This window comes from Chlorocebus sabaeus, chromosome 1 (assembly GCF_047675955.1).
Source record: "Chlorocebus sabaeus isolate Y175 chromosome 1, mChlSab1.0.hap1, whole genome shotgun sequence".
Taxonomy (NCBI): domain Eukaryota; kingdom Metazoa; phylum Chordata; class Mammalia; order Primates; family Cercopithecidae; genus Chlorocebus; species Chlorocebus sabaeus.
The window spans coordinates 113,094,165-113,120,476 of NC_132904.1; the positions used below are offsets into that span (position 1 = coordinate 113,094,165).

General features: G+C 42.3%; 1 protein-coding gene across 6 annotated transcripts in view; it reads right to left on the reverse strand.

Annotated features, from left to right (window-relative positions):
* SIK3 (SIK family kinase 3) overlaps positions 1-26,312 on the reverse strand; it is a 266,463-nt gene that overhangs the window by 20,612 nt on the left and 219,539 nt on the right. For 3 of the 6 annotated variants that reach the window (XM_073021303.1, XM_008020982.3, XM_073021305.1), the window contains 10 exons: positions 13,480-13,598; positions 12,801-12,911; positions 12,413-12,556; positions 11,920-11,997; positions 11,704-11,813; positions 10,439-10,592; positions 10,017-10,172; positions 6,872-6,942; positions 4,494-4,637; positions 145-295 (listed from right to left, as the gene is read on the reverse strand). In XM_073021303.1, coding sequence (XP_072877404.1) covers positions 145-295; positions 4,494-4,637; positions 6,872-6,942; positions 10,017-10,172; positions 10,439-10,592; positions 11,704-11,813; positions 11,920-11,997; positions 12,413-12,556; positions 12,801-12,911; positions 13,480-13,598 — 1,238 coding nt within the window. Of the gene's footprint in view, positions 1-144; positions 3,953-4,493; positions 4,638-6,871; positions 6,943-10,016; positions 10,173-10,438; positions 10,593-11,703; positions 11,814-11,919; positions 11,998-12,412; positions 12,557-12,800; positions 12,912-13,479; positions 13,599-26,312 lie in introns of those variants that run through there. The other 3 variants (XM_038005159.2, XM_008020984.3, XM_008020983.3) reach the window with 3 other exon arrangements.

The following is a 26,312-nucleotide window of genomic DNA, read 5'->3' on the forward strand; positions in this document are numbered from 1 at the left end:
AGGCCCAGAAAGCTATACCTTTTTAACCTATAAAACTGCAATGTTGCTGACATAAAAGGGGTACGTTTACCACCCCAGTCCTCCTGCAATCCTGGCCTCTGTCACCCATGCTCCTCCAGGGATGGCTGCCACCTCTTCCATTACCTGCTGCAGCTGTTTGATGCTGCTGTTGTTGCTCATTTTTTCCAGGTGAGCTTTGAAGGCCTGGATGCTCGCAGCCCCATCTGAGAACCGGCGCACAGGGGAGAAACGCTCCGTAGGGAGGTGCAGAGTGTTGGAGTCCTTGTAGGTAGAGCTGAATACATGGGAAGAGAAGGTTAGAGGCTAGGACTCAGGGGCTTTGACCAAATCACACAGGGACTGCTGTTCCAGACGAACATAAAGACGGCTGGCTGCCCAGGTAGCCCTGCATATTCCACTTTCATGACATTTCCAGACGTCGGTCGTTTCCCTAGCCTGCTTCCCTTTAGAGGGCTCCAGGTGTACATCTTCCATCTCTACTTACCTTTGGTTGGCTTACTTTCCAAGCCTGGTGAGGTCCTGAGATCAAGTACATCCAATTCTTATAAATATACTAGGCCAGAGAGAAAAGCTTCTCAATATCCTCCAGGCCAGGCCATACAGAAGCTCTTACTTTTATAATCATGTGTCTATCTAGTGCCTTTAGAAACCTTAAATTCACCATTTGAGCCAAAGTTTTTCCTGAGCAATAATCTCCGTATGGCCAAAGGGAAACAACAGTCAGTTTTGTGGTCAAAGGTCTGGCCTGGAACTCACAGGTTCTGTGCTAGAAAATAGAAGGTGGTGATTGGGGTGGGGGAAAATGAAGACTTCTGATCCTGGGATGGAGACAGCCAATTCTTAAGGAATGTGGGCCTTGAGATCCTGCACGTACCTGGTCAACACAAATAAGGCCACCTACTGTGAAAATCGACTTCTCAGAGCAGCAGCACTCGCTCAACCTCCTAATGAAAGAGGAGTCACATGGATTACCTTCAAAGACCACACTGCTGAGCAGCAGCACTCGCTCAACCTCCTAATGAGAGAGGAATCCCATGGATTACCTTCAGAGACCCCACTGCTCAACCAGAACACAGCCAGAATCTCACAGAAAGAAAGAACAAGCTATTGATAAGGAATGCCTAAGACAGCATCGGGGTTAGAAGCTAACACCTACACTTGTGACCTGATGATCAGAAAGAGATGTTTATGGGCTGAGGTAAGCAGATAAAAGACTGCCAAGCAGCAGCATTCCAGTAGCAGATGGAAAGGATCAGGGTTTCATGTCCAGGGCAGAGATGCCATTACACTGAACTTTGGATGAAATGATGTGCCACCTTGCCAGTGATTCATTTGGGACTGAAGCAGAACCACAGCTCAGGAAGCAGGTTAACAAGCAAGTTCAAATACAGTGCAGAGAGCGCGGGACCAGGAGGAATCTAATGACCGTGCAGAGGTATCCAGAGAGTTCTGGCAGCAGGTGAAAGCCTTTTACCCTCTCTTTGCTAATGATGGCTTTTGTTTCAGACTCTACCCGAGGCTTGACCCAGTAGTGAGCTAATGAAATGAGCACGAACATGTATTTGTTTCAGTAACACAAAAAACAAATGACTCTAGGGGGCCACAATCCAGGAACAGGGATCGTGAAGGCTGTGTTCAGAAGCATTTCCTTATAACTTGTCATTTCTGTTTCTACTTCAGGTTGAGTTAAAGCAAGCAAGTACTATTTTCTCCTAAAATTTGACTCCTACGCTTTCAATGTTTTCTGATAATGGATACGTTTCTGATCCCCTCAGAAAGCCATGTTCTTCAAGCAGCCAATACAGTCTTTCTGCACAAAAATCATTCTCTCCCATCAGAGAAAATCCCAGGTCCAGGTATTTCATGACTTTTTCAGAAGCTCAGGTTGTGAAGAAACTGATACCCAGGTCAGTCCAGCACAGTAACCTCAGAGGAACAGTTCTGATGTAGTTGCTCATTTGAGAAGCACTGATAAGTAGCAGTTGTGTTTGATTTTATTTTTATTTGCAATCACACTCAAATTCAGGATGGCCTCGCATTAGGCTGATACTCCCACACTACACTCTTCAAAGAGGGACTTGGTTCCCCACCTGGATAAAATCTATCTTGCGTTAGTTTAAAAAATTTTTTTAGTTACACTTTTTAAAACATTTTTAACCTTAAATTACACATTTCCAGAAATGAAAAGGTTGATCAGACCCCTCTTCTGTTTCCATGTTGAACTTCATCTCTTCTACCCCAGAAGGATAGCTATATATACTGTTCTTTAATCAATTCCTCCAGAAAATGAAAGGAATGCAAGAACCCATCCAGGCCACCCATATTCCATGTTTTACAGCCTTGGAAAATTTCTGCTTTCCCCTGAAGACTGGCTTTCATCTCTTTTGTTGCGTATTTGTATAGTGATCCCATCAAGACATGCTGGGTTTGCACAAATGCCCCATCTTATGCAATTTGCCACTCATAAAACATTCATTTTCTTCCAATTCAAATAGGCTTGGCCACAGGCAACCCTCAAAACACCAAAAAGGTTCACATGAAAACAGACAGCAGACAGATTTCCAGCAGGCAAGGCCTTGACAATGACTCTAGGCAGGGTGGCTATCACACAGACAGAGCTGTGGGCCAGTGTGGTCCTCCTTGAGTAACAAAGTCAACAGGATATAGGGTCTGTGATAAAGCCCGACTCTGGAAATGTGATGATCCTCATGTTCCCCTCTTAAAAAGACCTCCTGAGGAACACCTAGAATTCAACAAGGATACCTAAAGGACTTCAGCTAAACAACAGACTCGGATAAGGGCAAAACTTAAGTGTCAGGCTGTGGAGGAAGGGAAGATGGAGATGAGGAGAAAAGAACGAATGAAGGGTGTATTAGATACCAGTGTAGAGCTCGAAGTTATGAGAAATCACAGGAAACGGATAGGGGAGGAAAAGGCAACTCTCCAGTAATCACTCAAAGTGCTCTTTATTATTTATTTATTTATTGAGACGGAGTCTCACTCTGTCGCTCAGGCTAGAGTGCAGTGGCGCGATCTCAGCTCACTGCAACGTCCGCTTCCCAGGTTCAAGCAATTCTCCTGCCTCAGCTTCCCAAGTAGCTGGGACTACAGGCGCCCACCACCATGCCCGGGTAATTATTGTATTTTTAGTAGAGATGGGGTTTCACCATATTGGCCAGGCTGGTCTCGAACTCCTGACCTTATGATCTGCCCGCCTTGGCCTCCCAAAGTGCTGGGATTACAGGCGTGAGCCACCGCGCCCGGCCTCAAAGTGCTCTTTAGTGTGCATGAACACTGTAGGTCCTGAGAGATTTTCATTAGAAAAAGCCTGTCTTTCTGTGCCATCAGAGTTTTATTTGAGAATAGTCATTCTTGCTACTCCTAACAGACCATTTTTACCAAGTTATTCATAGTCATTTATGAAAGCTTATCTTCCTTCTTTTAGGGTTCCAACGTGGCACTAATTATGTCTCAGTCTGCTCAGAGTTCACTTGCCTCTGCTGATTATGTTGATACCAAATGGGTAACCAGCCTCAATAAAAAAATTGTGTCAAGCTTGCCAGTGTGAGCTGGCTGCAAGATTTCATAACAATACATATATAAACCTAATTTCCTTGGAATCTGATTGCTTTTCAACCTTCCCAAGGCTGCTTTTCACTGTCTTCCCCAAAAGACAGAAATAAAATATGCTCTAGCAACTGGTGGTGGCTTTGAATGTGTGGGCCATGAGCTTGGGGATAGCTTTGGAGTGGACAAGACTGAGATTTTTAGTCATCAAGGTATTCACAGAAGATAATCATCTTCTTCAACTAGCAAAGTGTCATTCCGCAGCTGCTTCCAGGCTTACTTGGAGTCAATGAAGTTTTCTTGGTCAGGAAGGTTAAACTTGCTTTTATTTCTTCAAGAGAATGGATTATAACCATAACCGAACCTAGCAAAAGATTTTTGCCATCAGAATATGGAAAGAATGACCTCTTAAATACATCACTCAAGAGGATCTCTGCTCTACTATTCACAAAGGGTTTTGTCTTCATTTCCAGGCTGGCGGTTCAATGGTAACACGATATGAAATGCTCATTCTTTTGAAGGTGATGGATTATTAAAGGTCAAGTCTATCGATATGGCTAGAAATCTTCCTGTTTCCAGGTGGCCTTCTGAGAGTTTCACTTTCTCGCAGGTCTCAAGTTCAATTTTATCTATGAATCAACATCTAGAATCAGGGGAATCAAATGCAGACAATAAACAGGTCTGCAAGGCAATGGGAGAGAGGAATCTCGCATTGCTCCAGGGCACAGTAAAAAACCTTTGCCCTGTGCATTGCTTACTGCAAGGAGCTGAGAAGATGTGAGTTCAGGATGACAGCTGGCTTCTATTTAAAGCCACGATGCTAGTCACCGTCGCTGTGAGACTAATCAGAAGGGTGCCTGTCCGATGAGCCTCAAGGAGCTCGCACAGCTCATGTGGCTACTCACCGATGCTGATCAGGTACCAGGTGAGGAGGCCAGACCCGGGAACGGAAAGGCTGCTGTCCTAGCTGCCGTTGTAGGTCCGGTGGGATCTCAGCTGTAGGGTTGGTCATGGCCAGTGTATGTCTTTTGGACCTATTTGCCAAGTACCTGCAACAAGCAGGAGCACATTTCATAGTAAAAAAGACAGACAGGAATATTCCTCCACAAGAAGCATTAGAAGTTAATCCAAAGCACTCAATGAGATAGTGCCAGAGCTCACGAAGGGCTTGATGGCAAACAGATCCCTGACTGGATGGAAGTGAAACATATCTAACTGGCCAACAAAAGTTGGCTTGACAATGAAGTGGCTGAATTTTGTACCTAAGAATAGCCATTGAAGAGAAGAGAGAAAGTAGATCTAGCTCACAAAGATCAGATCACTATTCCTTGCTTCATTCTACTCGGTAGAAGAATTTATTTTCTCCATGTTAATTTATTCATCTTTTCCCTCCAAATTTCCAAAATACAAGTCAAAGGAAATGAGCCCTAAGGACTCTTCCTAGAGATGAATCTGGGGAGATACTCAGAAGGACTCTGTGCATGTCTCTTGATCTCATAGGCTCCAGGTTTGAGACTTTCTTCACTACAGGTCACAGAAACCTGATCCTTCCATCTGAGGATAAATGAATTCCAAAACCACCCTTTCCCTCTCGCTTGGTGACTATAACTCAGTCATCAGAGAAGAAAAAACTGATGTTGTCCTTGGGGAACCAACATTCTGTAGAGGATGAAGAAATAAAACCACATGAAATGTTTAGTTAGGGAGGAGAAAAGCAAGGAAAAAATAAAAACAGAAGAAGCTCAAAAGACGAAGAGTTCCCAAGCTGATGGCTTTTATTCGGAAGATCTTTCAGACCCAGCACTTAGTCAATATCATCAATAAGCTATTGTCCCTCTTTGTCTGGTGGATGACATCCTCCACCGCTGCTGCTCTTCTGGAGGCATGAATGAAAGAGGCACTATATCTTTTTTATTACATCAAAACTGACGGGCATCATACCCTTGAAATGTTGGTCTAACGAAGAAAGAAGGTGGACCTGGAGGAAGGAAAGTCTAAGATAAAGAAGATAAAATATTGCTGTCGCTTTTAAGGTAGAAAGGCAGTAAATTTCCTGATTTCTCATTTCTTCATGACCCAGTAGGGCCCATTTGTAACCTTATACACCCTCTTATCAGCAAACTTTAGAAACAATAGCATCAAGGGAAAAAAAAGTTACTACAATTTTCCTTCTATTGGCCAAGCTGTAGAAGGAGCTGGCCCACCTGCCAACACCCCTGTTTGCCATGGTTTTCTTTCCACATAGGACCAGCTGCTTTCTGAATAGCAGCTCTCATACAGAGCTACTGGGGGTAGGATGAGCGTCCTAGCCAGCAACTGTCAGGTTCTTAAAAAATGGTCTCATTTCATTCTTAACTATCTTGCCCCTTTAAGCTAAAATCAGTTAACAGACTGTAGAGTAATTAGTGTTATGTGAACTTGCCAAAGAGTAAGCCATTAATGTTTTAATAACCATTTGATAAAGACACCCAAAGTTCCCCCAAAAGCCCATGAAAACCATTTTATTTCAACTTCCCTCAAAGGAAAAAACATATAGAAGAACACCTGTATTTCTGGGAAAATACATGCTGGATTCTGGTGAAACCCCCTCCCCGGATAAAGAAAATCAACTCCCACAAGGGGGCATGCATGGAGCTGAGGACCACGGCTAATGGAACTGAGGCCAAAACAACAGTACAGCATGCCTGATGGTCACTGCCATTCTCTGTGAAATAGGCATCTCTTAATAAGGTTCTGTAAACAATGGATATTTGCATCTGTCCCTGGCCCGAATCCCATATTCTCTTTTTCAATATCTTTGTTGGTACAAGGGGGTGGAGGAAGCACACAGCGAACAGTACAAGAGGTATTCATTCTCCTGGATAGGAAGAGTCCATGCCAGAGGTCCATGGCCAGACTAGCTAGGATCACTGTCATCCCACATCTCCAATTCCTTTTCAGTAAACAGTTCTTGGCAGGTAGGAGCAGGCTTTGTGCCTTGTGAATACTATCAGAGTTGCAATATGAAGGCAGGGGACAAGGAAGAAGGAGGGAGGAAAGAAAAAGTTCTTATGGTTATTGCTGTCACTTAGGGGACTTCCAATGGTGCTTACAGAAATGACATTTTCTGGGTAGTCTTCTGTTACTTCCATGTGGGGTGGAACATGCCATCTGGCTTGAGCAAAGAGACCACACAAATGTTGAAGCTGCACTGTGCCACCTCCTTGGGCAGAGGTGACCTTTCGCTGGTTGCAGGGGGAGCCTGCCCAAGGACTTCTGCAAGCACTGCCAGATGTCACATTACCTCTGCACAGCTTCCTGATCTGGCTCCCCATCCGAGCTCTCCTCGTCCACAGGGGTAACTGCTGGCACTGCCTGAAGAGAGACAGGAAGGAAAAGCTCAAGGTGGCAGCTTATTCTGTAATGCCTCTTATTCTAAAAACTGGGCTTGGGGCAGGACTTTCTGTTAACTTTCTTATTTACAGAACTTTTCTAGGACCCCTGGGTTATATAGGATTCTCATATACCTATTTTCCCATTTTACCTTGCTTAGTTAATACTAATTAGAATTTCTTCCTCTTATTTATCTTCATTCATTCATTTATTAATCTAACAAATGCTTACTATTACAGGATAAAATGTGAATTTACAGATATAGACCTTGCCCTCATTTTACAGTCTAGTAGAGGATAGAGACAAGTAAACAATTACAAAATAACATGATCAAGTCTTCTAATGGGGGTGCTTGGGAATTAAGGAGGGCATCCTGGAGGAGGTAGTACCTAGCAGGAACCTGAAGGATGCACAGGAGCTGGTCAGGCAAAGAGGGACAGGATTATAGATTTCTAGGCTGAAGAAAAGAGAAGGCCTATAGGTGTTTGAGGACCCAAAAATACAGAAGATTGTTTACCTGAAATGTCTAGGACTTGACCTGTTTTTCATATTAATGTGATTTCCAGAGTTTAAATGTCTTAACTCCAGGAAAGCATAGTGAATTATTGAAATTACATTTTAGTCCATAAGATACAATTGTGTAGTTTGAATTCAATGCTTTAAAATAGTTGTTACTCGCCAAAACATGTGAGTGAAATGAGAACCACCACGATGCATGTATCACTGTGACTTTCCCATCTGCATCCTTGCTAGCTACCCATAGCCTGGGTGCCCACATAATCACCATGCCTCAGCCACTAGAACAAAAATCACACTTCAATTATTATAAAAGAGCATTTTACAAAATAGATAATTATAAAACAAAACAAAACCCTCCTGGAATAATTTTGTTTGAAAGCTCCCAGGGTTCCTGGATCCCTTACCACAGTTCTACAAGCGTGGAGTGAACAGGGTGAGGCAGGAAGTGGCTGTAGATGAGGCAGGAGAGGAACGCTGTGGCCAGTGATAAATGGCCTTGAATAACACACTAAAGTTTGAGGAAGAACAGTGGTGAATCACTAAAGGATTTTAAGCAGGGGCATGGTGTTACAAAGATTTATATTTGCAACAGCTAGTTTCCTCTAGCCGTGGTGTGAAAAGGGCTGGTGGCAGGGATCAGGGGACATGACTGGAAGCAAGGAAGTCAGTTAGGATGCCATGGTGTTCACCTATGCAATGGATGACAGTGACTTTAGTTAAGGAAAGGAAAGTGGAGAAGTAAGATCTTTCATTCACAGGCACTGGATAACTGACTTGATATGGGGAATAAGAGAGGGAAGAGTTAAAGATAAAATTCACATCCCTAGCTTGTGTAACCCAGAAACTGAGAGTGCCATTCACTGTCACCCAAGGGGAGGAACAGGTTTCACAGAGTCATGGTAAGTTCATTTGGGACATGTTGAATTACAGGTGTGAATACTTATGGAATAACCAACTAAATCCATCCCGTAGGCAGTCATGTATACATACGTATAGAACTCAGAAGAGCATTCTGGGCTGCAGAATCAGACGGTAACTGAAATTATGGGAGTGGACAAACCCACCCAGAGGGAGTACATAAAAGGACATGGGAACAGGGCCTAGGATAAAACTCTGGGTTTTGCCAACTTCAAGGAACAAGCAGAAAGGAAATGTGAGAAGGAGAGGCGGGGGAAAACAGAGAATGTGGTGCCACAGACACCAAGAACAGAAAATATTTCAAAGAAAAAAAGAAGTCAACAGTGATTAATACAGTTGGGACATCCAAAAAGATAAAAGGTTAAAAATGTCCACTGGATTTATCAATAAGAACTTGTTAGTGACCTTGGCAAAAACAGTTACAGTAGACATAGTAAGTCACCCCACCTCCTATAAAGCTGACCATGATCCTTCCAAACCTGTCTTGCCCATCTCTGAATGCCTCTGCCACCTAATTTTCCATGTTATTACTGTGGTACTTAATCACATATGATCTGGTACTATTATTCAAATACTTCACCTATGTTGATCTTGTCCATGATGCCAAGGGCTGTGATACGTAATTCCTTCATTCCTGAAAGTGTGGCCCATGGACCCATGCCCACAAACCGTTTTGTTACTAATTCATGATAAGGTAAGTACAGAAATCAACAAAAGGCTTTCAGAAACTTTTAGCAATTTAAAAAAATAAATAAAGAGATACTTCTAGCAATTTAACAGAGTAATTTTGTCTGTTGAACTCGATAAAAAATTTAGCCTTGTATTTTATATGTGTCTAAATCTTCATTTTTCTAATGATTCACTTTTACTGTATTTTACAAGGGATTAACCCATGATGGAATAAAGGAGGGAAAAGGGTCCTCAAAGCAGCACTGCCCTTAAAACATCTCCAAGGGTGACAGATATAGTTACCACCCAATCTTATGGTACTATGAGATGGAGGTGAAGAAACGAATGAATGAATGACCTATGACAGGAAAATAACCAGAAATAAACAGAACCCAGGGGAGAAAAAAAATCTCTGAATGTGACTATCATATGAAGGAGATGTGACTAAGGTAACTGACTAGGCTAGAGCTGTGGGAGCAAATCATGAAGTGATCCAGGTTATGCCAAAAATGTGAGGTGTGTTTCTCAATGGAGAAAGTGTTAGTGAAAAGGCAATTTTAGAAGCCAGTCTAGAAACCAATTAATTTCAGGGCACTTTGGCCTTCTGGCAGGGAAAGTTTGCTGGGAGAAGGCTCTGAGTTAGGCTGCTACCTGCCCCAAGCTGGCAGGGGTGCAGCTGGACCTCACCAGGTACCTGTGAGCGCCCATTGAGGAAAAAGCTCTCCAGGAGCAAAGTTCAATGTAGAAATAACTTGGCTAAGTAAGTAAGTTCTCCAAAAACAAAGTGTGGAAAAGTCTACTGGCCTGAAGAAAATGGGCTGGAGTATCCTAAGTTTGGAGAAAGAGGAAATTCAGACACGTAGGTTGGCCCTGGGTTCCCAACCCTAGGCTCACAACCTTTTTATCAAAACCCTCTGCAACAGTGAATTGGGCTGTGTGCTGCTACTCACTGGTGTCATGGTGACAAGCGGAGAGGGTCCCCGTGGGCGCTTCAGCAGCTGCTGGGCATGCAGTTGGATGTTGGCTCCTCCATCTGATGCCCTCCGGCCAAGGGGGCCCATTCCATTCAACAGTTGTAGCGTGGGCGGCTGTAGGAGAGACTGCTCCTGCCAGGAACAGAGTGGGGAGGATGGACCATGAGATGAGGGGAAGGAGGAGAGAAAGGGGCAAGCCACTCATCTATGCAAATTAAGGGAGTCATGGGTCATGATGGAGACTAAAGGATGCTTCCCTCTCACCCGAGCTGCTTTGCAAGAGAAATCATCTTTCTCTATAAGGAAACCCTTCAGTCCTAGGGAAGGTGCCTTATAGCCTTTCAAAGGAAGCTAAAGTTTGTTTTTTCTGGAGCCAGCCCTCTCCTGTGTCTAGGTACCTTGTACTCAAGTTGCCCGGTTGGTTGCAAATTTTGCATAGGCAACAGGTTGTGCATGAAGTTCACATTAGGGGCCACCTGCAGGAATGGAGCCTGTGGGTTGACTCCAGGAAAGCCAGGTAGGAGCTTCTGCAGATCGTCCATAACTTCCGTACTGATAGAAAACAGAATGACAGAGAAGTTTGGTTAACATTCTTATTCAAAAGTGCTTATATCCCAACATTGATGGCACTGCTGTGTTCAGTACAACTTATTGTATTTTATTTATTTTCTTCCTAAATTTATGTTTCTCTTTAAGATCCTAAAGCAAAGCAAAAGCCTAAAGTGTGGAATTTAACTGTCTGCTCCTATACTATTTGGGACGAGGGACTGCTATTCGTTATTGGCCATTCATGTAAAACCAATAGCTCTGAGCCAAGAGGAAATACTGGCGCCAGTCCAGTTCAGGTTTTCAAATCCTGGAGGTGAACACCAAGTTTCTGGAGAACATGGGCCATCCACTAAGATAATGGCTGCCTGAAGTAGCAACTGATTCACCAGGGAAAGAATGCAATTACTCTTGTTAGTGCTGACAGGACAGATAAGTACTAGATGTACAGGGCTATTTTGCTACAACGGTAGGTTTTACAGCATACTTTACAGTAAGACATCTTTCCACTAACAGAGCGACTCAGGGCTCCACCCCTTTAAAGCTGACATAGTCTGTGGAGCCAGAATATTCCCCTATTGCCTGTCTGATCATAGGCTGAGAACAGGAGACACAAAGCAAGCACATCAGCAAGCATGGGAGTCTTTTTTGGAAATTCACTGGAAGAAAAGAGATATTTATAAGAAAACCAGCTTTGCCCTGAGTTGACCTCTCAGGAGAATTCTTGCCACAACCTTCTCTTCCTACTCAGCAAAGAAAATATCCAGAAAAGAGGTAAGGCTATTTTAAAGTTGAGAGTCTTCAACCGTGGAACAAAAATGGGGTGAGCTGGCCTTCAGTCCATATTTTCCAGTGTGCAGACATCAGGGATAACACGAAAGACTATTTTGGGAAAACACTTTGGGAAACTGTTGTGCTATTGGATTTTGGATCCTTATTCATTTAAATTTTAATTGTCTACATACATAAATTGCAGCATATCATTTGTCCACTTGGCCACTGGATTCGATCTCCTCTGGGGATACAATATAGTAGGAAATGTGCCATGGTAGACACTGAGTGTGAGGTGACAATTCTTTGCCCCGGTGTTAGTGAGGGCTGTTGGCCAGATACTCACCGTGGGTCAGCCACGCCCACTGTGTGCCTCCTCATTGACAAATAGCGCACCAATGCTTCAGGGGAAGGCTCTTCACCCTCATCACTGTCCAAATTCAGTGTCCCATCCGGCTGAGGTGGAGGGAAATACCATCGCATTAGAAATCAGAAGGAAGGGAAGCAAGGAGATGGCAAAGAAAGTGGTTTCAGCTGACAGCTCCCATAGGTTGCTACTTGCCTCCACAATTTGGTTCTCTGGGTTGATGAGCTGCACCTGGGGAACGCTGATGTTCATAGCGGTGCCTGCTTGCTCCGCCTGGAAAGCAGTACATACATAGACACGCACACCTTTAATACTAGAGAGAAATAATGAGTCTTTCCAAGTAGTCTTGATTGCTAAAGTCTATGTTTCCCTGATTACTAAAGTCTTTGGTTCATCTGCCCTTAGAAGTCACAACAAGGAAGCATCCTGTGGAGAGGATAGCATCACCTCATGATTTGCTGTTTCTTTAAAAAAACAAAAGGCACAACTATTCTTGCTCATTCCTCCTCTGTCAAAAAAAGGTTCAGATCTTTGACTGGCCTCTGACAAAGGAAGAGATGACAAATGGGAGGAGACAGAGGTAAGGAAGAGCAAGAAACTCTCTTGACTTAGGGTTAGTGAGCAACAGCTAACCTTTACCCCCCTGGTGTTACTTGTCCTGAACTAGGTCACTGGAGTTATTGCCCACCTGGATATTGACTGGTGCTTGAAAGGCCAGGGCTCGGGGCATGCTAGGAAGTGCTCCGAGACGCAGGGTTTTATGTCTCTTATGTCGATCACACAGCAGGCTGTAGATTGCACTATAGTGATCATAGGCATCTGATCTTAATGACTACCAAGAGAGAAGGGAAAAGAGTACAAAACCCTGGTGAAATGGCATGTTGATGACCAGAACCCTTTTAGTAATAACATTAGCCAAAGCACCTTCTTTCCTTCTTTCCAAGGCCCAGGGAGGGGCAGAGGAAGAAAAACAGGAGGAAAAAAAAAGGCCCAAGTTCCCAAGAAGGAGAAAAATGGAAAAAGCAGGTTAGAGGAACTGCTACATCCCACTTTGTTCTCCACTCCATCAGGGATACCTGCAGTGTCTGCTCTTTGTCCAGTCCCATGTCCTCCATGGCCAAGAGGACATCCTCATTCAAGGGGTCCACCTGTCTTTCTTCCTTTAGTTGTTGGCATTCAGCTATTAACTGTAATATAAAAAGGAGGAAGCTGTCAACCCCCCAATTAACCACATCAATATGGCACAGCATATATAATGACCAAGCTGTTCCATGCCCTCTGGCTTGGGATATTTTTGGCCTCAGACAAAGTCTAAGGAAGACAGCCCTGAGTGATCAGCTGTGAACAGACAACAAGTCACTGTTTCCAGAACTCCCTGGAGTACCTGGGATGGCCACAGTGGTTTAAATAAAAGCATGCTACAGAAGCCACTGAATTGAGCATACTAAGACAAGAGGAAGGCGACATCCCCATGGTAGGTAAGCTGCAGAACTGCAGGCTGTACTATCTCAAAAGCCAAAAACATGATAATTGATGATAATTTGGGGACACATGGTAGGGAACCATGATCACTATTCTCCAACAGTTTAACTGGTTTTACATTCCTTCTTGCTTGCTTCCCGTGCTGCTTTAGCATTACATAATAGATTGTTCCCAGTGTCCACCTTTTCAGGTTATGGCCTGATTACAATCACATGCAAAGGAGGCTGCAACAGCTTTCAGAGGAGTCCCCTGCAGCAGTGGTTCCCAGCTCACCCTGTCAAAGTTGGGATCGGCGTCCCCTAGCTTCATCCACTTGTGCTTGCAGATCTGCTCCATGGAGAGGCGCTTATTGGGGTCTAACACCAACATATGGCGGATCAAATGCTCACATTCTGCAATGGACAAACAGCCTGCCTTCAGTTTCTGGTGAGGGGAGGCACCAGGGGAGCAGAGGAACCAGGAGCAAAGCCAGCAGGGAGGCTCTCCAACTCCCTGCTTCTAATTTTGTCTCTCTTGCACTTTGATCCTTACCTATTCCGTTGCTTATGCCACCAGAAGGGGCTAAGCAAAGGCAGAGAGAGGTGGAGAAAAAGAAACTCAAGTGTGGGAGTCTGGTTACTGCCTTCACCAAAAGGCTGACGAGAAAAGGTCTGGGGATAATCCACGGATTTCATTTATTTATATTATGTATATGGCCCCATTTAATACAAGTAATGAAGAGTAGAGTGGCCTCTAAAGAGATTCAGTATCTTACAAGGTTCTCAAAACATTCAGTTCTATCCTCCTAAATGTACCACCATGTGCATACTAATGCATTTGGCTTAGGTGTGCAATACCCTTCTTCAAAACTTAGGGAATGTGAATTTCTGATGGCACAAGGTGTGTAGGGGAGACAGCCACAGGCTACTTCTCTCCTATGCCCTGGGATTCAGCTAGCCTTATTTATCATTTTCTCAATGTCATTTAAACAGTCATAGGTATTTAAAACTGGGCTGTGAGCTACAGATATTCAGATCAATGGAAATTTTTCTCTGGGTGCTCATATTACAGATTATATGGCAGAAAGAACAATGGATTCAAAATCAAGAAACCTATATTCTGATTTCAAAACCACCCTCTATTTCTAAGTTTTCTCATCTATAAAATGTGGGTACTTGTGGACCGGAGAACATCACCCGAGAGCGCCGGCGCGACTTCCCTGGCCCCCCACACCTGAGGACCAGAGAACCTCGTCCGAGAGTGTATGCTTATTCGCAATAAAAGACTGCCACTTTCTTATGTAAAAAAATAAAATAAAATGTGGGTACTGAGGGTGATGTGAGAGTAACAGTTGTGATGAAGGCAGTGATGATGATACCAAAACAGCAGTATTAATGCATTTTACAATTATCATTTCCTCATTTAATCTACACAGCAATCCTAGGAGGAATGTACTATCATTATTCCCATTTTAGGAATAGCAAAAACTAGGCACAGAGAGGTAAAGCAACTTGTCCAAGGTCACATGGCTATTAAGTCAGATTTCAAACCAGACAGCCTGGCTCTTCACCTGGTACTCCTTACCACAATGCTACCCTGCCTCTGTGGTGCAGAGTTGTTGGGGAATCCAAATCCGCCAACATTAATTCAACACTGAACCATTAATTCAACATCTTTATCCAAGACACCATCATCTCTGACTTACACCCTGCAAAAGTCTCCTACCTGGTCTTTCTGCTTCCATTCTTGCTCCATTACAATCTATTTTCCATAGACAGGCAAAATGAATGTTTCCAAAGCATAAATTTGGGCATATCACCACTTTGCCTGTAACTCTCCAATCTCTTCCCATAACCCTCAGAATGAAATCCAAAGTCCTGGGTCTATAAGGCTCTTACTTCTGTCTCTCTCTCTTTTTTTTTTTTTTTTTTTTTTTTGAGACAGAGTCTCGCTCTGTTACCCAGGCTATGGAGTGCAGTGGTATGATCTCGGCTCACTGCAACCTCTGCCTCCTGGGTTCATGTGATTCTCCTGCCTCAGCCTTCCCAGTAGCTGGGATTACAGGCCTGTACCACCACATCCGGCTCATTTTTGTATCTTTAGTAGAGGCAAAGTTTCACCATGTTGACCAGGCTGGTCTCAAACTCCTGACCTCAAGTGATCCACTTGCCTCAGCCTCCCAAAGTGCTGGGATTACAGGCGTGAGCCACTGCATCTGGTCGCCTGCTTCCCCCTCTGACCTGGTTTCCTGCCACTATGCACATTTCTAGTTTTTGCACATGTTTAACACACTGCCATCCAATGGCCTTTACATGTTTTTGTGTGTGTGTGTGTGTGTGTTTTTTTTTTTCCCTTTAGCTGAAATGGCCACTCCTCAGATCTTCATATGGCTGGCTCCTTGTCATTCAGGTAAGAGCTTAAACGTCACTTCCTCAGAAAGTTCTTCTTTAACCACCTACTCTAAGATGGACCTCCAGTCACTCTTTATTACACCACATTAATTTTCTTCACACAAATGATTTCTTTGGGAAACCATCTTTTTTATGTATTTACTTATTGTCTGATTCCTCCACTGCAACGCAAGGCCCATGTCTTTCTTTCTGCTGTACCCAGTATCAACTCTCCAGTACCTAAAATGGTTATGATATCTAGCCACTTAGGAGCTGCATAAACATCTACTGAATATATAAATAAATATTTGTTGAGTATTTAATCAAATGAGATTATAATTGTGAAAATTTTTTAAAATAAAATTTTCTATAGGTTTTTAAATTTTCTGCTTCTATTTAATCACAACCATCCTGAAAACAAAACTAGTAAGTGAAAATAACAACAGTAAGACATTATTACAAAAAGTTACTTTTGATATACCGAGCACTGTGCTTACCAACTTTATTATATTTAACCTTCACAACAACCTTAACTTAGAGACTACAATTAGCTCCACTTATAAATGAAGAAGAAACAAGATTTTGAAAGTTAACATATTCAACATGGCAAAGAAATGGCAAAGCTGGGACTTCTAAGCTGCGCTCTTGACTACCCTATTATACATCTCCACATGGATATAAACTGATCTACTTTTCTAGGGTGAATTCAACTCTTCAATTTCTATACCATTTGGCAAACACCATTCTATATTACTGTTTTCAAAAGAACACTACAAGTAACTAAGATAAATTACTCTTAATTTTTAACTTACTCTAACTTTAAAAGCTAATACAACAAAGTTCCTATATCAAAATGATTTCTTACATCAGGCATCAATTTGTTGTTGCTTTACAATTAAAAGTATATTTAAATGCAGTGTACATCTGAAAGACTTCTACATTCCTACAGAATAAAGTAAATGCCATCTACAACATTACACTTTATTAATAATGTTTCCAGAGTAGTAAGGCTAGAGCCACAACTGTAGCAGCACCTGTATAGATTATAAATGTCACTGACACACACGTTTATGTAGCAGCACCTGTATAGATTATAAATGTCACTGACACACACGTTTATAGTTTGCAGTTGCTGAAGAGGACAAAAGTGTTCTTAATTTAGGAAGTTGCTAAAGACCCCTATGTAGGGAGAAGGCTAGTACCAAATTGTTGTTAAGGCCTCTAGATGGCACTCTCCTGTTTTCCTTTGGTCTCCACACACCATTTAGTGCGTAAGATGACCAAAACTGAATGGTGTTCAGTTAAAGGCTTGCTTTAAAACAGACTTTTTTCCAAGGCCATTTCCTTAAAAGCGAACAACAATAACAACAACAAAACACACACAAAAAACCAAACCAAAACACTACCATAATAATTCCTAATTAGAAGATATATCTAGTTCAATTTCAGGATCTTGAAACCTCTATTTGGTCATCCTTAACCATTATTTGGCCTCAGATGCCTTGAAAATTCTCCAAAAAAAAAAAAAAAAAAAAAAAAAATCTGCACAAGAATTTATACACAAAACCTTGCATGTAACTTTAGACTACTCAAGGATGTCCTAAGAAGCTTGCAAGATCCCCCACACCCCAGATGTCTATAGGTCCCAGATTAAGAACCAAAACAATTCTTACAGTGTCAAGGGCAAGAGCTTTTTAATCTTGACTATCCTACATAATATTGAACGTGCCAAGGAACAGAAATCTAACATTTTTCATATGTGGCACAGATGGAAAATATGACAAAATGCAGAAAGCTAGAGTATCATCATCAACTCATATTTCCTAAGTGTCATGTAGTTCATGAAATTAAATTCAGATGAGATTTGAAGACAGCATTCTACATAAAATATGGAAACTGGGTGAAAATGAGGGGAACAGATGCTCTCAAACCTAAGAACACAATCACCCACAGGACATTCAATTTACAAGTGTGGAAAGATGGAGCCCTCAAGTCAAACAAAACATCAACTTTTCCAGATGCCAAGAAGTACTCTATTTTATTGTCTAAAAGGGCACTATTGGCCAGGCATGGTGGCTCACGTCTGTAATCCCAGCACTTTGGGAAGCTGAGGTGGGCAGACTGCTTGAGGCCAGGAGTTCAAGACCAGCCTGGCCAATATGGCAAAACCCTGTCTCTACTAAAAATACAAAAATTAGCTGGGTGTGGTGGTGCATGCCTGTAATCCCAGCTACTCGGGAGGCTGAGGCACGAGAATTGCTTGAACCCGGGAGGCAGAGGTTGCAGTAAACTAAGATTGCACCACTGCACTCCAGCTTGGGTGACAGAACAAGATTCTGTCTCAAAAATAAAAAATAAGGCCGGGCGCGGTGGCTCACACCTGTAATCCCAGCACTTTGGAAGGCCGAGGTGGGCGGATCACGAGGTCAGGATATCGAGACCATCCTGGCTAACACAGTGAAACCCCGTCTCTACTAAAAATACAAAACTTAGCCAGGCGTGGTGGCGGGCACCTGTAGTCCCAGCTACTCGGGTGGCTGAGGCAGGAGAATGGCGTGAACCCGGGAGGCAGAGATTGCAGTGAGCCGAGATCGCATCACTGCACTCCAGCCTGGGCGACAGAGTGAGACTCCGTCTCTAAAAATAATAATAATAATAATAATAATAATAATAATAATAAAATAAATAAATAAAAGGGCCCCATTATTTGCTCCCTCCCAAAAGGCAGGGACTCTGAGGCTAAATGAAACTGAACCACTTTGGGCAATGCAAGAATACGCTCCTCTGCTTGTGTGTGCCAGAGAAGCAGCTTCCCTTCAGAGCTGCTTTCATCTGCTCCATGCAAGACGCCAAGCAGTCTCCGCAGTGAGAGTCACTGTGGGCCCATGAAACCTGATCTGCCAACAGAACGTTAACTAAGGATGTTCAGCACAGGCCCTGCCCTGCTGCGCTGCCAGGCATTTGGATGACTTTGTGGAGAGAATGCTGCTGTACGGGCAGGGTCCTAAAATGGGAATTAAGTTGACATTGCCAGTGTGAGTCCATATCTGTGAAAGCAACATTTTTTTTTTTTTCCGTCCTTGATAGTAAACAAATTTCTCGAAGTGATTACAACAAACCAAAACAATTCTTGGGAGATAAGTCTTCTCCATAAGCCCTACGGATCTGATTGAAAATATTAATGTCGGCGGGGCGCGGTGGCTCACGCCTGCAATCCCAGCACTTTGGGAGGCTGAGGCGGGCGGATCACAAGGTCAGGAGATCGAGACCATCCTGGCTAACACGGTGAAATCCCATATCTACTAAAAATACAAAAAATTAGCCGGGCGCGGTGGCGGGCGCCTATAGTCCCAGCTACTCCGGAGGCTGAGGGAGGAGAATGGCGTGAACCTGGGAGGAGCTTGCAGTGAGCCGAGATCACGCCACTGCACTCCATCCTGGGCGACAGAGCGAGACTCCGTCTCAAAAAAAAAAAAAAAAAGAAAATATTAATGTTCCTTTGGCATACTGAGACAGCAAAAATGAGAGAAAGATACATAGAAAAGAGTAAAAAAATAGGGAAGAAGAGAATGAAAGACTAATAGAGCAATTCATTCAACAATATTATTTAATACTTACTAACATTTATTGACCATTTGCATGATAGGCAAAGTGCTAAACCCTTTAAGTTAATGCAAGCGTCTACTTCACAAGCCAACCCAATACTATTATCTCTATTTTATAGAAAAAGGAATTTAAAATCAGAGAAGTTGAGAAATTTGATCAGATAATAAGGGGCCAAAGAGGATACAAATTCTGGTCAGTCTTACTCCCAGAAGCTCTTAACCTATATGGTACCTAAAATAAACACATTATTGGTATTCTGGGTTATGAAAACAAACCAAAACAATTCTCTCCTCTGACAGATCAAATGCCATGTCATCTCCACAGGTTCCATCATGACAGAATCACCCACAAGCTAGGTCAGTACAAAATGGGCCAGGCAAATTGATGGTCCAAAGACCAAGAACTAGCTGGAAAACAGCTTTAAGGGGAGATGGCAAGTTGGATGGATTGACAAGGCAGGGACATGAGAGCACTGAGCGGGGAGGGTTGTCCTAATCATAATTTTGCTGGTGAGGATTAAATACACTGTGGTAGAGCACTTATTTCTATAGTCTGGTTGTCAAGGTGATGAAGACTATGATGGAAGGCTTGAAACAGCAGGCCCCCAGTCAAGGATCAAAGATAAGAGGAGACAGGTAAAAATTTAGGAAACCAGATCATCAGACTTTTCAGGCTGGTCCTATGAAGGAGAGAAAACCAATTGTCCCTGAAACCCTGCAAGTGACACCAAAAAACAGAACATGGCAAAACAATCCTTTCCAGCTCTGTGGTGAGCAAAGGCATAGAAGAAACTGAGTCATGGATTCTTTCTGACCACATAAAGCTGCTTTGAGCTGCTGGAAACAGAAGACATCTGTGTACTAGAAGGCACAGGAAGGCTTTTTTGCAAGCAAGAAAGTGCATGCTTCTTACAGGTGCTCAGAAGAAGGGGATGATCTAGTTTCTTATGTACTTGGTCCTGTCAATGGTAGGTGTGTTCAAAGGTAATTCCAAAGCACTCAACCCAAGAGTTCTATATTTTCAATAATTTAAACAAACTTCTTAAAAATGTTTACTTCTCAGTAATGAATTACTTCTGGCACAATTCTGACTTCAAAGAGGGTTCTATTTTTTCTAAATTTCAAAATCTAAAAAGGAAACAAAAATAAATTGGCGATTAAATCTCTGAAACACGTTTCTGTGGAAAATGAATTACTTGACAAAAACCTTTTAAAAGTTCAATGACATGAAAGTCTTAAAGTTCTCAGAACAAGGATGCTATGCAATACGCTGCCTCATGCTGTTATCCAGCTCCGTTACCAGCCCTGGGGAGAAGTGATGCTATTATAGCAAACAGACAAGACCAATGGATGGCCTGCAGTAGCTACCTCAGGATGGAGCCACATGGCTCTGATAAAAGTCTATCCCCGTATTTTAGATGTTCTGGATTTAACAAATGTTTGTCTCACAGCGTCTCTTTAATGCTGCCTGCCTTTTCCTAAAAGAAAAACTGCACACAAAACATGCTGTTTTTCCTCATGAAAAGAAAATAAAGTCTGTTATTATGTCCTGAACTTGTTATAACATGGACAGAACAGTGTGACTATCCTGTAGTGCTATAATCCCTGCAGAAATAATTAAAAAGTAAATCAATAAGAAACCAGGGGTGTTTTTTGCCAAGATACCTTCTTTTGATAAGAAGCCAGCCAGAGTTAGGAATCCTCATTCTGCTTGTGGACTAAGCCCTAAAAATGATGTTTTATTAATATGCTCAAGAAACACTGTCAATGTCAACTGCCAGCTGAGGTCAAACCTATTTATTTAACACAGTCACTATTTAAAAATCTAAACGAAGAGACAAATGGTCCTCAAAATAAGACATTTGGGCCTTGCACGGTGGCTCACACCTATAATCTCAGCACTCTGGGAGCCCGAGGCAGGCAGATCACTTGAGACAAGGAAGTCACGACCAGCCTGGCCAACATGGTGAAACCCAGTCTCTACTAAAAATACAAAAATTAGCCAGGCATGGTGGCATGTGCCTGTAATCCCAGCTACTTGGGAGGGTGAGGCAGGAGAATCACTTGAACCCGGGAGGCAGAGGTTGCAGTGAGCTGAGATCGTGCCACTGCATTCCAGCCTGGGTGACATTGCAAGACTCTGTCTCAAAAAAAAAAAAATTATGACATTTGTATGTATAAATAACATACACTAAATGTGCTAACCTATAGATACATGTAGAGATTGTATAAATGTTAACTATAATAATACAAAATACAAGGATTTTGTTGTTGCACTGAAATTTTGTCACTTTGGATACTTCTAGATCAATGGTGTTACAAGGATTGGAATGCTTTTATTCTGTACATTAAATTTGGACACCTTACTGCTATAATAGAAATAAACATATCTAAATACCAAGTTAAAGGACTGGTTATTTATTTTTAATTTACTTTGAGATGCAGTCTCATTCTGTTGGCCAGGCTGGGTACAGTGGTGCAATCATAGATCACTGTAGCCTCGAACTCCTGGGCTCAAGTGATCCTCCTGCCTCAGCTTCTCCAGTAGCTGAGACTACAGGCACACACCACCACATCTGGCCTTTTTTTTTTCTTTTTTTGAGATGGAGTCTTGCTCTGTCACCCAGGCTGGAGTGCAGTGGCGTGATCTCGGCTCCCTGCAACCTCCACCTCCTGGGTTCAAATCAGCCTCAGCCTCCTCAGTTGCTGGGACTACAGATGCCCACCACCACGCCCAGCTAATTTTTTGTATTTTTAGTAGAGATGGGGTTTCACTGTGTTAGCCAGGATGGTCTTGATCTCCTGACCTTGTGATCTGCCTGTCTCAGCCTCCCAAAGTGACATCTGACTATTTTTTTTTTTTATTTTTTAGAGACAGGGTCTTGCTATGTTGCCCTGGCTGGCCACCTTGATCTCCTGGCCTCAAACAATCTTCCAATCTCAGCCTCCTGAGTTGTTGGGATTATAGATGCATGCCACCATCCCCGACAAGGATGTAGTCAATGCCACAGTTTTACACAAAGAAAATACACAACCTTGGAACTTAATCTATGACAGTATTGACTGTAGTAAGATCTGACTCATAAAAAATAAGCATTGAGATTAGTTTCTCTTGACACAATGACACTAGGAAAAAACTGTCATGTTTTGAAACATTTATTTTCAGTTGCTCTGGGGAAGAAAAATGGAAGTCCCACACTTCAGTAAAATTTCAAGAAACGATATTCCAACAGTAAGATATCAGAAAAGAAGGTAGAGAATTATCCATTTAACTATAAATTCTAACCCTAGTGGTTTCTGCAAATTATTGTAATCAGAATCTCCTGGAATAGAAATAAAGTTCTTTTTATCTCTAAATTCTGGGAGACACTTTCAGTGACTGAACATAGAGGCCACAGGGAGATGGCTTGGAACAATTTCACAAATAGAGATGAAGCCCATAAGAAAAGTCTCTTTAGGAATCAGTAAACATGCACTGAGAGGCTTTTCTCTTCAGTTTTAACAAGTTTATCAACCCGAGACAGACCACAAAGAAAAAGTTTTGACCCATATATATCCATTTATTAGAAAAATAACACCTATTTCTTGAACTTCCTTACTTTCAATCAGTTTTTCTAGGTGGGCATGATGCTGCCAGAATTAAAATTCAGAAATCAGGAAATCCTGGCCTAAAGGGTAGGGATGCCAACATTTAGCTCTAGCCCAATCTTGAAAAGACCCTGGGTTGCTATACTGCTTTACAGGAGGCTGTCTGTTTTGTGGTTTACATTCTAGTATCTTTTGATTCCTAATATCAATCACTATAGTACAAGAAAATTCTGCCTCTGGTTCCAATACAGAGTTCCTGCCACTCTTTTTTCAATAAGTAATCCAGATGTAGACAAATATATCCATTCTACAACTCTCTTAATTCTTGGAGTCACTTACTATGTATTTATTGTGAATGAAAATACAAACACACATGGTTAGATGGTCTCTGAAGCCAGACTGCGTGGGTTCAAATCTCAGCTTTGCCACTTACTAGATGTGTGCCTTGGGCATGTTACTTAACCTTATCATTCCTCAGTTTTCTTATTTATCAAATAACCTCTCATACAGTTTACCTCATAAAACAGCTTACCTCAGACAGTTGTTTTGAACATTAAATAAGATAATGCAACAGTGCCTGGTATATAGAAAGTGGTCAATAAATGTTGACTCGTATCCATATCTCTGAAGTCCTTCCACTTGGAATGTCCTTCTTTTATTTTTCTATTTAGGGTTGCCATAAGCCAGGAGACAGCTGGTTTGAAAAGGCTAATAATAAATAGGGCAGTACCAATATTTATCTACTGGTTTTTAGTTATGTTAGGTCATGGGAATGAACACGGCTGGCCTGTTTCACTCTGAAGTAGTTCTGACCTCTTTTCTGACATCAGTTGTGATTTCTACATTCACTGACATGAAAGCACTACATAGATTTTTCTCTCTGGCAGTGTAGTATGTCTCAAACGGTATGAGAAAACTGCTTTGAGGACTCTGAGCCCCTCAGTATATGGAAACTGGTGGGTGAGCCAATTTAATCCCTTGCCCCATTGGTTCTAAACAAAGTGCTTTTAGCCAAGCAAGATGCTGTGTGGTTCTTGATGAGTAAGCCAATCAGGGCAGAGTTGTTTGCCTCTAAGTAGAAGCTTTTTGGCAGTAGCTGCAGGGTACGTTCTCCATCAGAAGCATTATGTAAGCCTGGGTCTTGCATTCCCAGTGATAAAATGCTCATGCAGTATTACAATTAATTAAGTCACAATGAAGTCTAATCAATAAAGACTCAAAAATATTGTCCACAAGAGATCTCTATGCCCTCACTAACGCTGCAGTTTTTTCACTGTAAATTAATTTTCCTTCAGTTAAATAAACGATCTTAGTATGTCTGCTAGCAGATGGTACAACAGGGGAATAGGGTAAACTCGGCTTCAAGTATATTGTTAAAAAATATATATATTGAATGACTCTGGTCCTCAAAAAATTTAAGTTATTTGCATCCACCGGTGGAAGGGGAGGTCAGAGGAAACATTTGCCAACACATGAAGCCAGACCAGGTTTCACCTTCCACCACAGCTCAAGAAAACAGCAAGTTTCAACTTTTAATCCTTCTCTAATTTAGACTCAGGGTTTTATCAAACTGTTCTTTGGGATGCTCTGAGAAGTTTCATCCAAAAGCACTGGCCTGGATCAAACTTATTTTACTTGAGGCCTAGAAAGCAAACTCTATAGTAGATCAAAACACCTTTTACACCTAAAAGTTATCTGACTTGGTCACGTTCACAATAACTCATATAACAAAACTCCATAAAACCATGGCTGGGCGTGATGGCTCACGCCTATGATCCCAGCATTTTGGTAGGCAGGGCCAGGTGGATTGCTTGAACCTAGGAGTTCAAGACCAGCCTGGGCAATATGATGAAATTCTTGTCTCTACATTAAAAAAAAAAAAAAAGTATATAAAACCAAGTGGTTTGATGAATAAATAATTTAGATCATGTTAATAATATAATACAAGAGTCTGGGCAGGGCACGGTGGCTCACGTCTGTAATCCCAGCACTCTGGGAAGCCGAGGCGGGTAGATCACTTGAGGCCAGGAGTTCAAGACCAGCCTGGCTAACATGACAAGACCCCATCTCCACTAAAAATACAAAAATTAGCCAGGTGTGGTGGCATGCACCTGTAGTCCCAGCTACCCAGGAGGCTGAGGCAAGAGAATCACCTGAACCCAGGAGGCAGAAGTTGCAGTAAGCTGAGGTGGCACCACTGCACTCCAGCCTGGGCAACAAAATCTGTCTCAAACAAAACAAAACAAAAACCAAGAGTCTGATACAAGATTCCATAGTTAAGTAGTGATGATTCAGTTTTTCATTCAAAAACACTTACTGAATGCCTATGCCCTACCAGGGGCTGTCAGGTTTTATGGAAGGTATTAATGTGTAAAACACAGCTCTGATAATCAAGAGGCTTACATTCTAGTGGGGACAGGAGGAAGACACATACATAATTATAAAAACTAGGTGGCATAAAATCATCCCAGCCTCAAATAAATCCTCTTTTAAATGTATACCACTGTCATTCCAACTTGAAAATATATGTCTTTAGTACATCTCAGGATGCCTATGAAAGGAAACTTGTATCAAACAAACAAGACCAGGCATAGAAATATCCACTAATTGTGAGGATACTTCATTCCACACATTACTGACAATAGAGGGCAGCTTAGAATTCTTGAGCTAACCATATCCATTTGCAGAGCATGGCCTCCCACCCACACAGCTGTATGTAGCTGCTCTGGAATTCAACTTGGCTAGAAGAAGCTAAATGGTAGAGTCTTTGCCCTCTGGTCTTCCAAGTGGTCATTTAGAACACTATACCAACTCTGCTGGAGTTTCTAGATCCTTCAGGAACAAAAACAGATAAACTCAGCTCAAGCTTATGACAACAGCTGAGAAAAGGAAGGATCTCGTGCTTAAGGACTTCCCTCAACCACACTATCTCCTGTAATACAGCAACAGCAGCTGGGCTGACGGGCTGAAAAGCAGCCAGTACTTGCCTCCATCAGAAGACTATGCTCCAGATCTACCGAGATACGACTGTGCCCAGAAACAGGAGGAGTAAGCAGAAAAAGGACTAAGGGACTGACTCTAAACTTCCTTCACCTGACATTTTCTGGTACTTGAAGGTTGTCTAAGCTAAGAAAAGCCTAAACCACCGATGAATTCATTTTCTGCTATGCCTTATCCTTTTGAAGTATTCTCTGATGGCCTTGGGATTTGGGCCTATTACATTCGGCAAAGACAAGCACATGTATGTTACCAAGGGCCAGAGAGATCATACTGGTAATATAGAAAGTATCTACTCATTTCCTGCACTGGTTGTTTCTCATTCTCTGTACTAATCGTACAAAAACTTTTATTCCTACTTAGGGAATTATTTAACTGGGATTAAAGAGTGACTATGTTTAGGATAATCCTGTTGGCTTTCTCTGAGTCTTGAAGCTTTGAGGTTAACTTACATCATATTACAAATAATAGTTCTAGGCAGTTAGACTGTTAGTTTATTTCTAAGCACTAATAGACAGTGTGGCTGACAGCATGCTTAGCTGTTTTC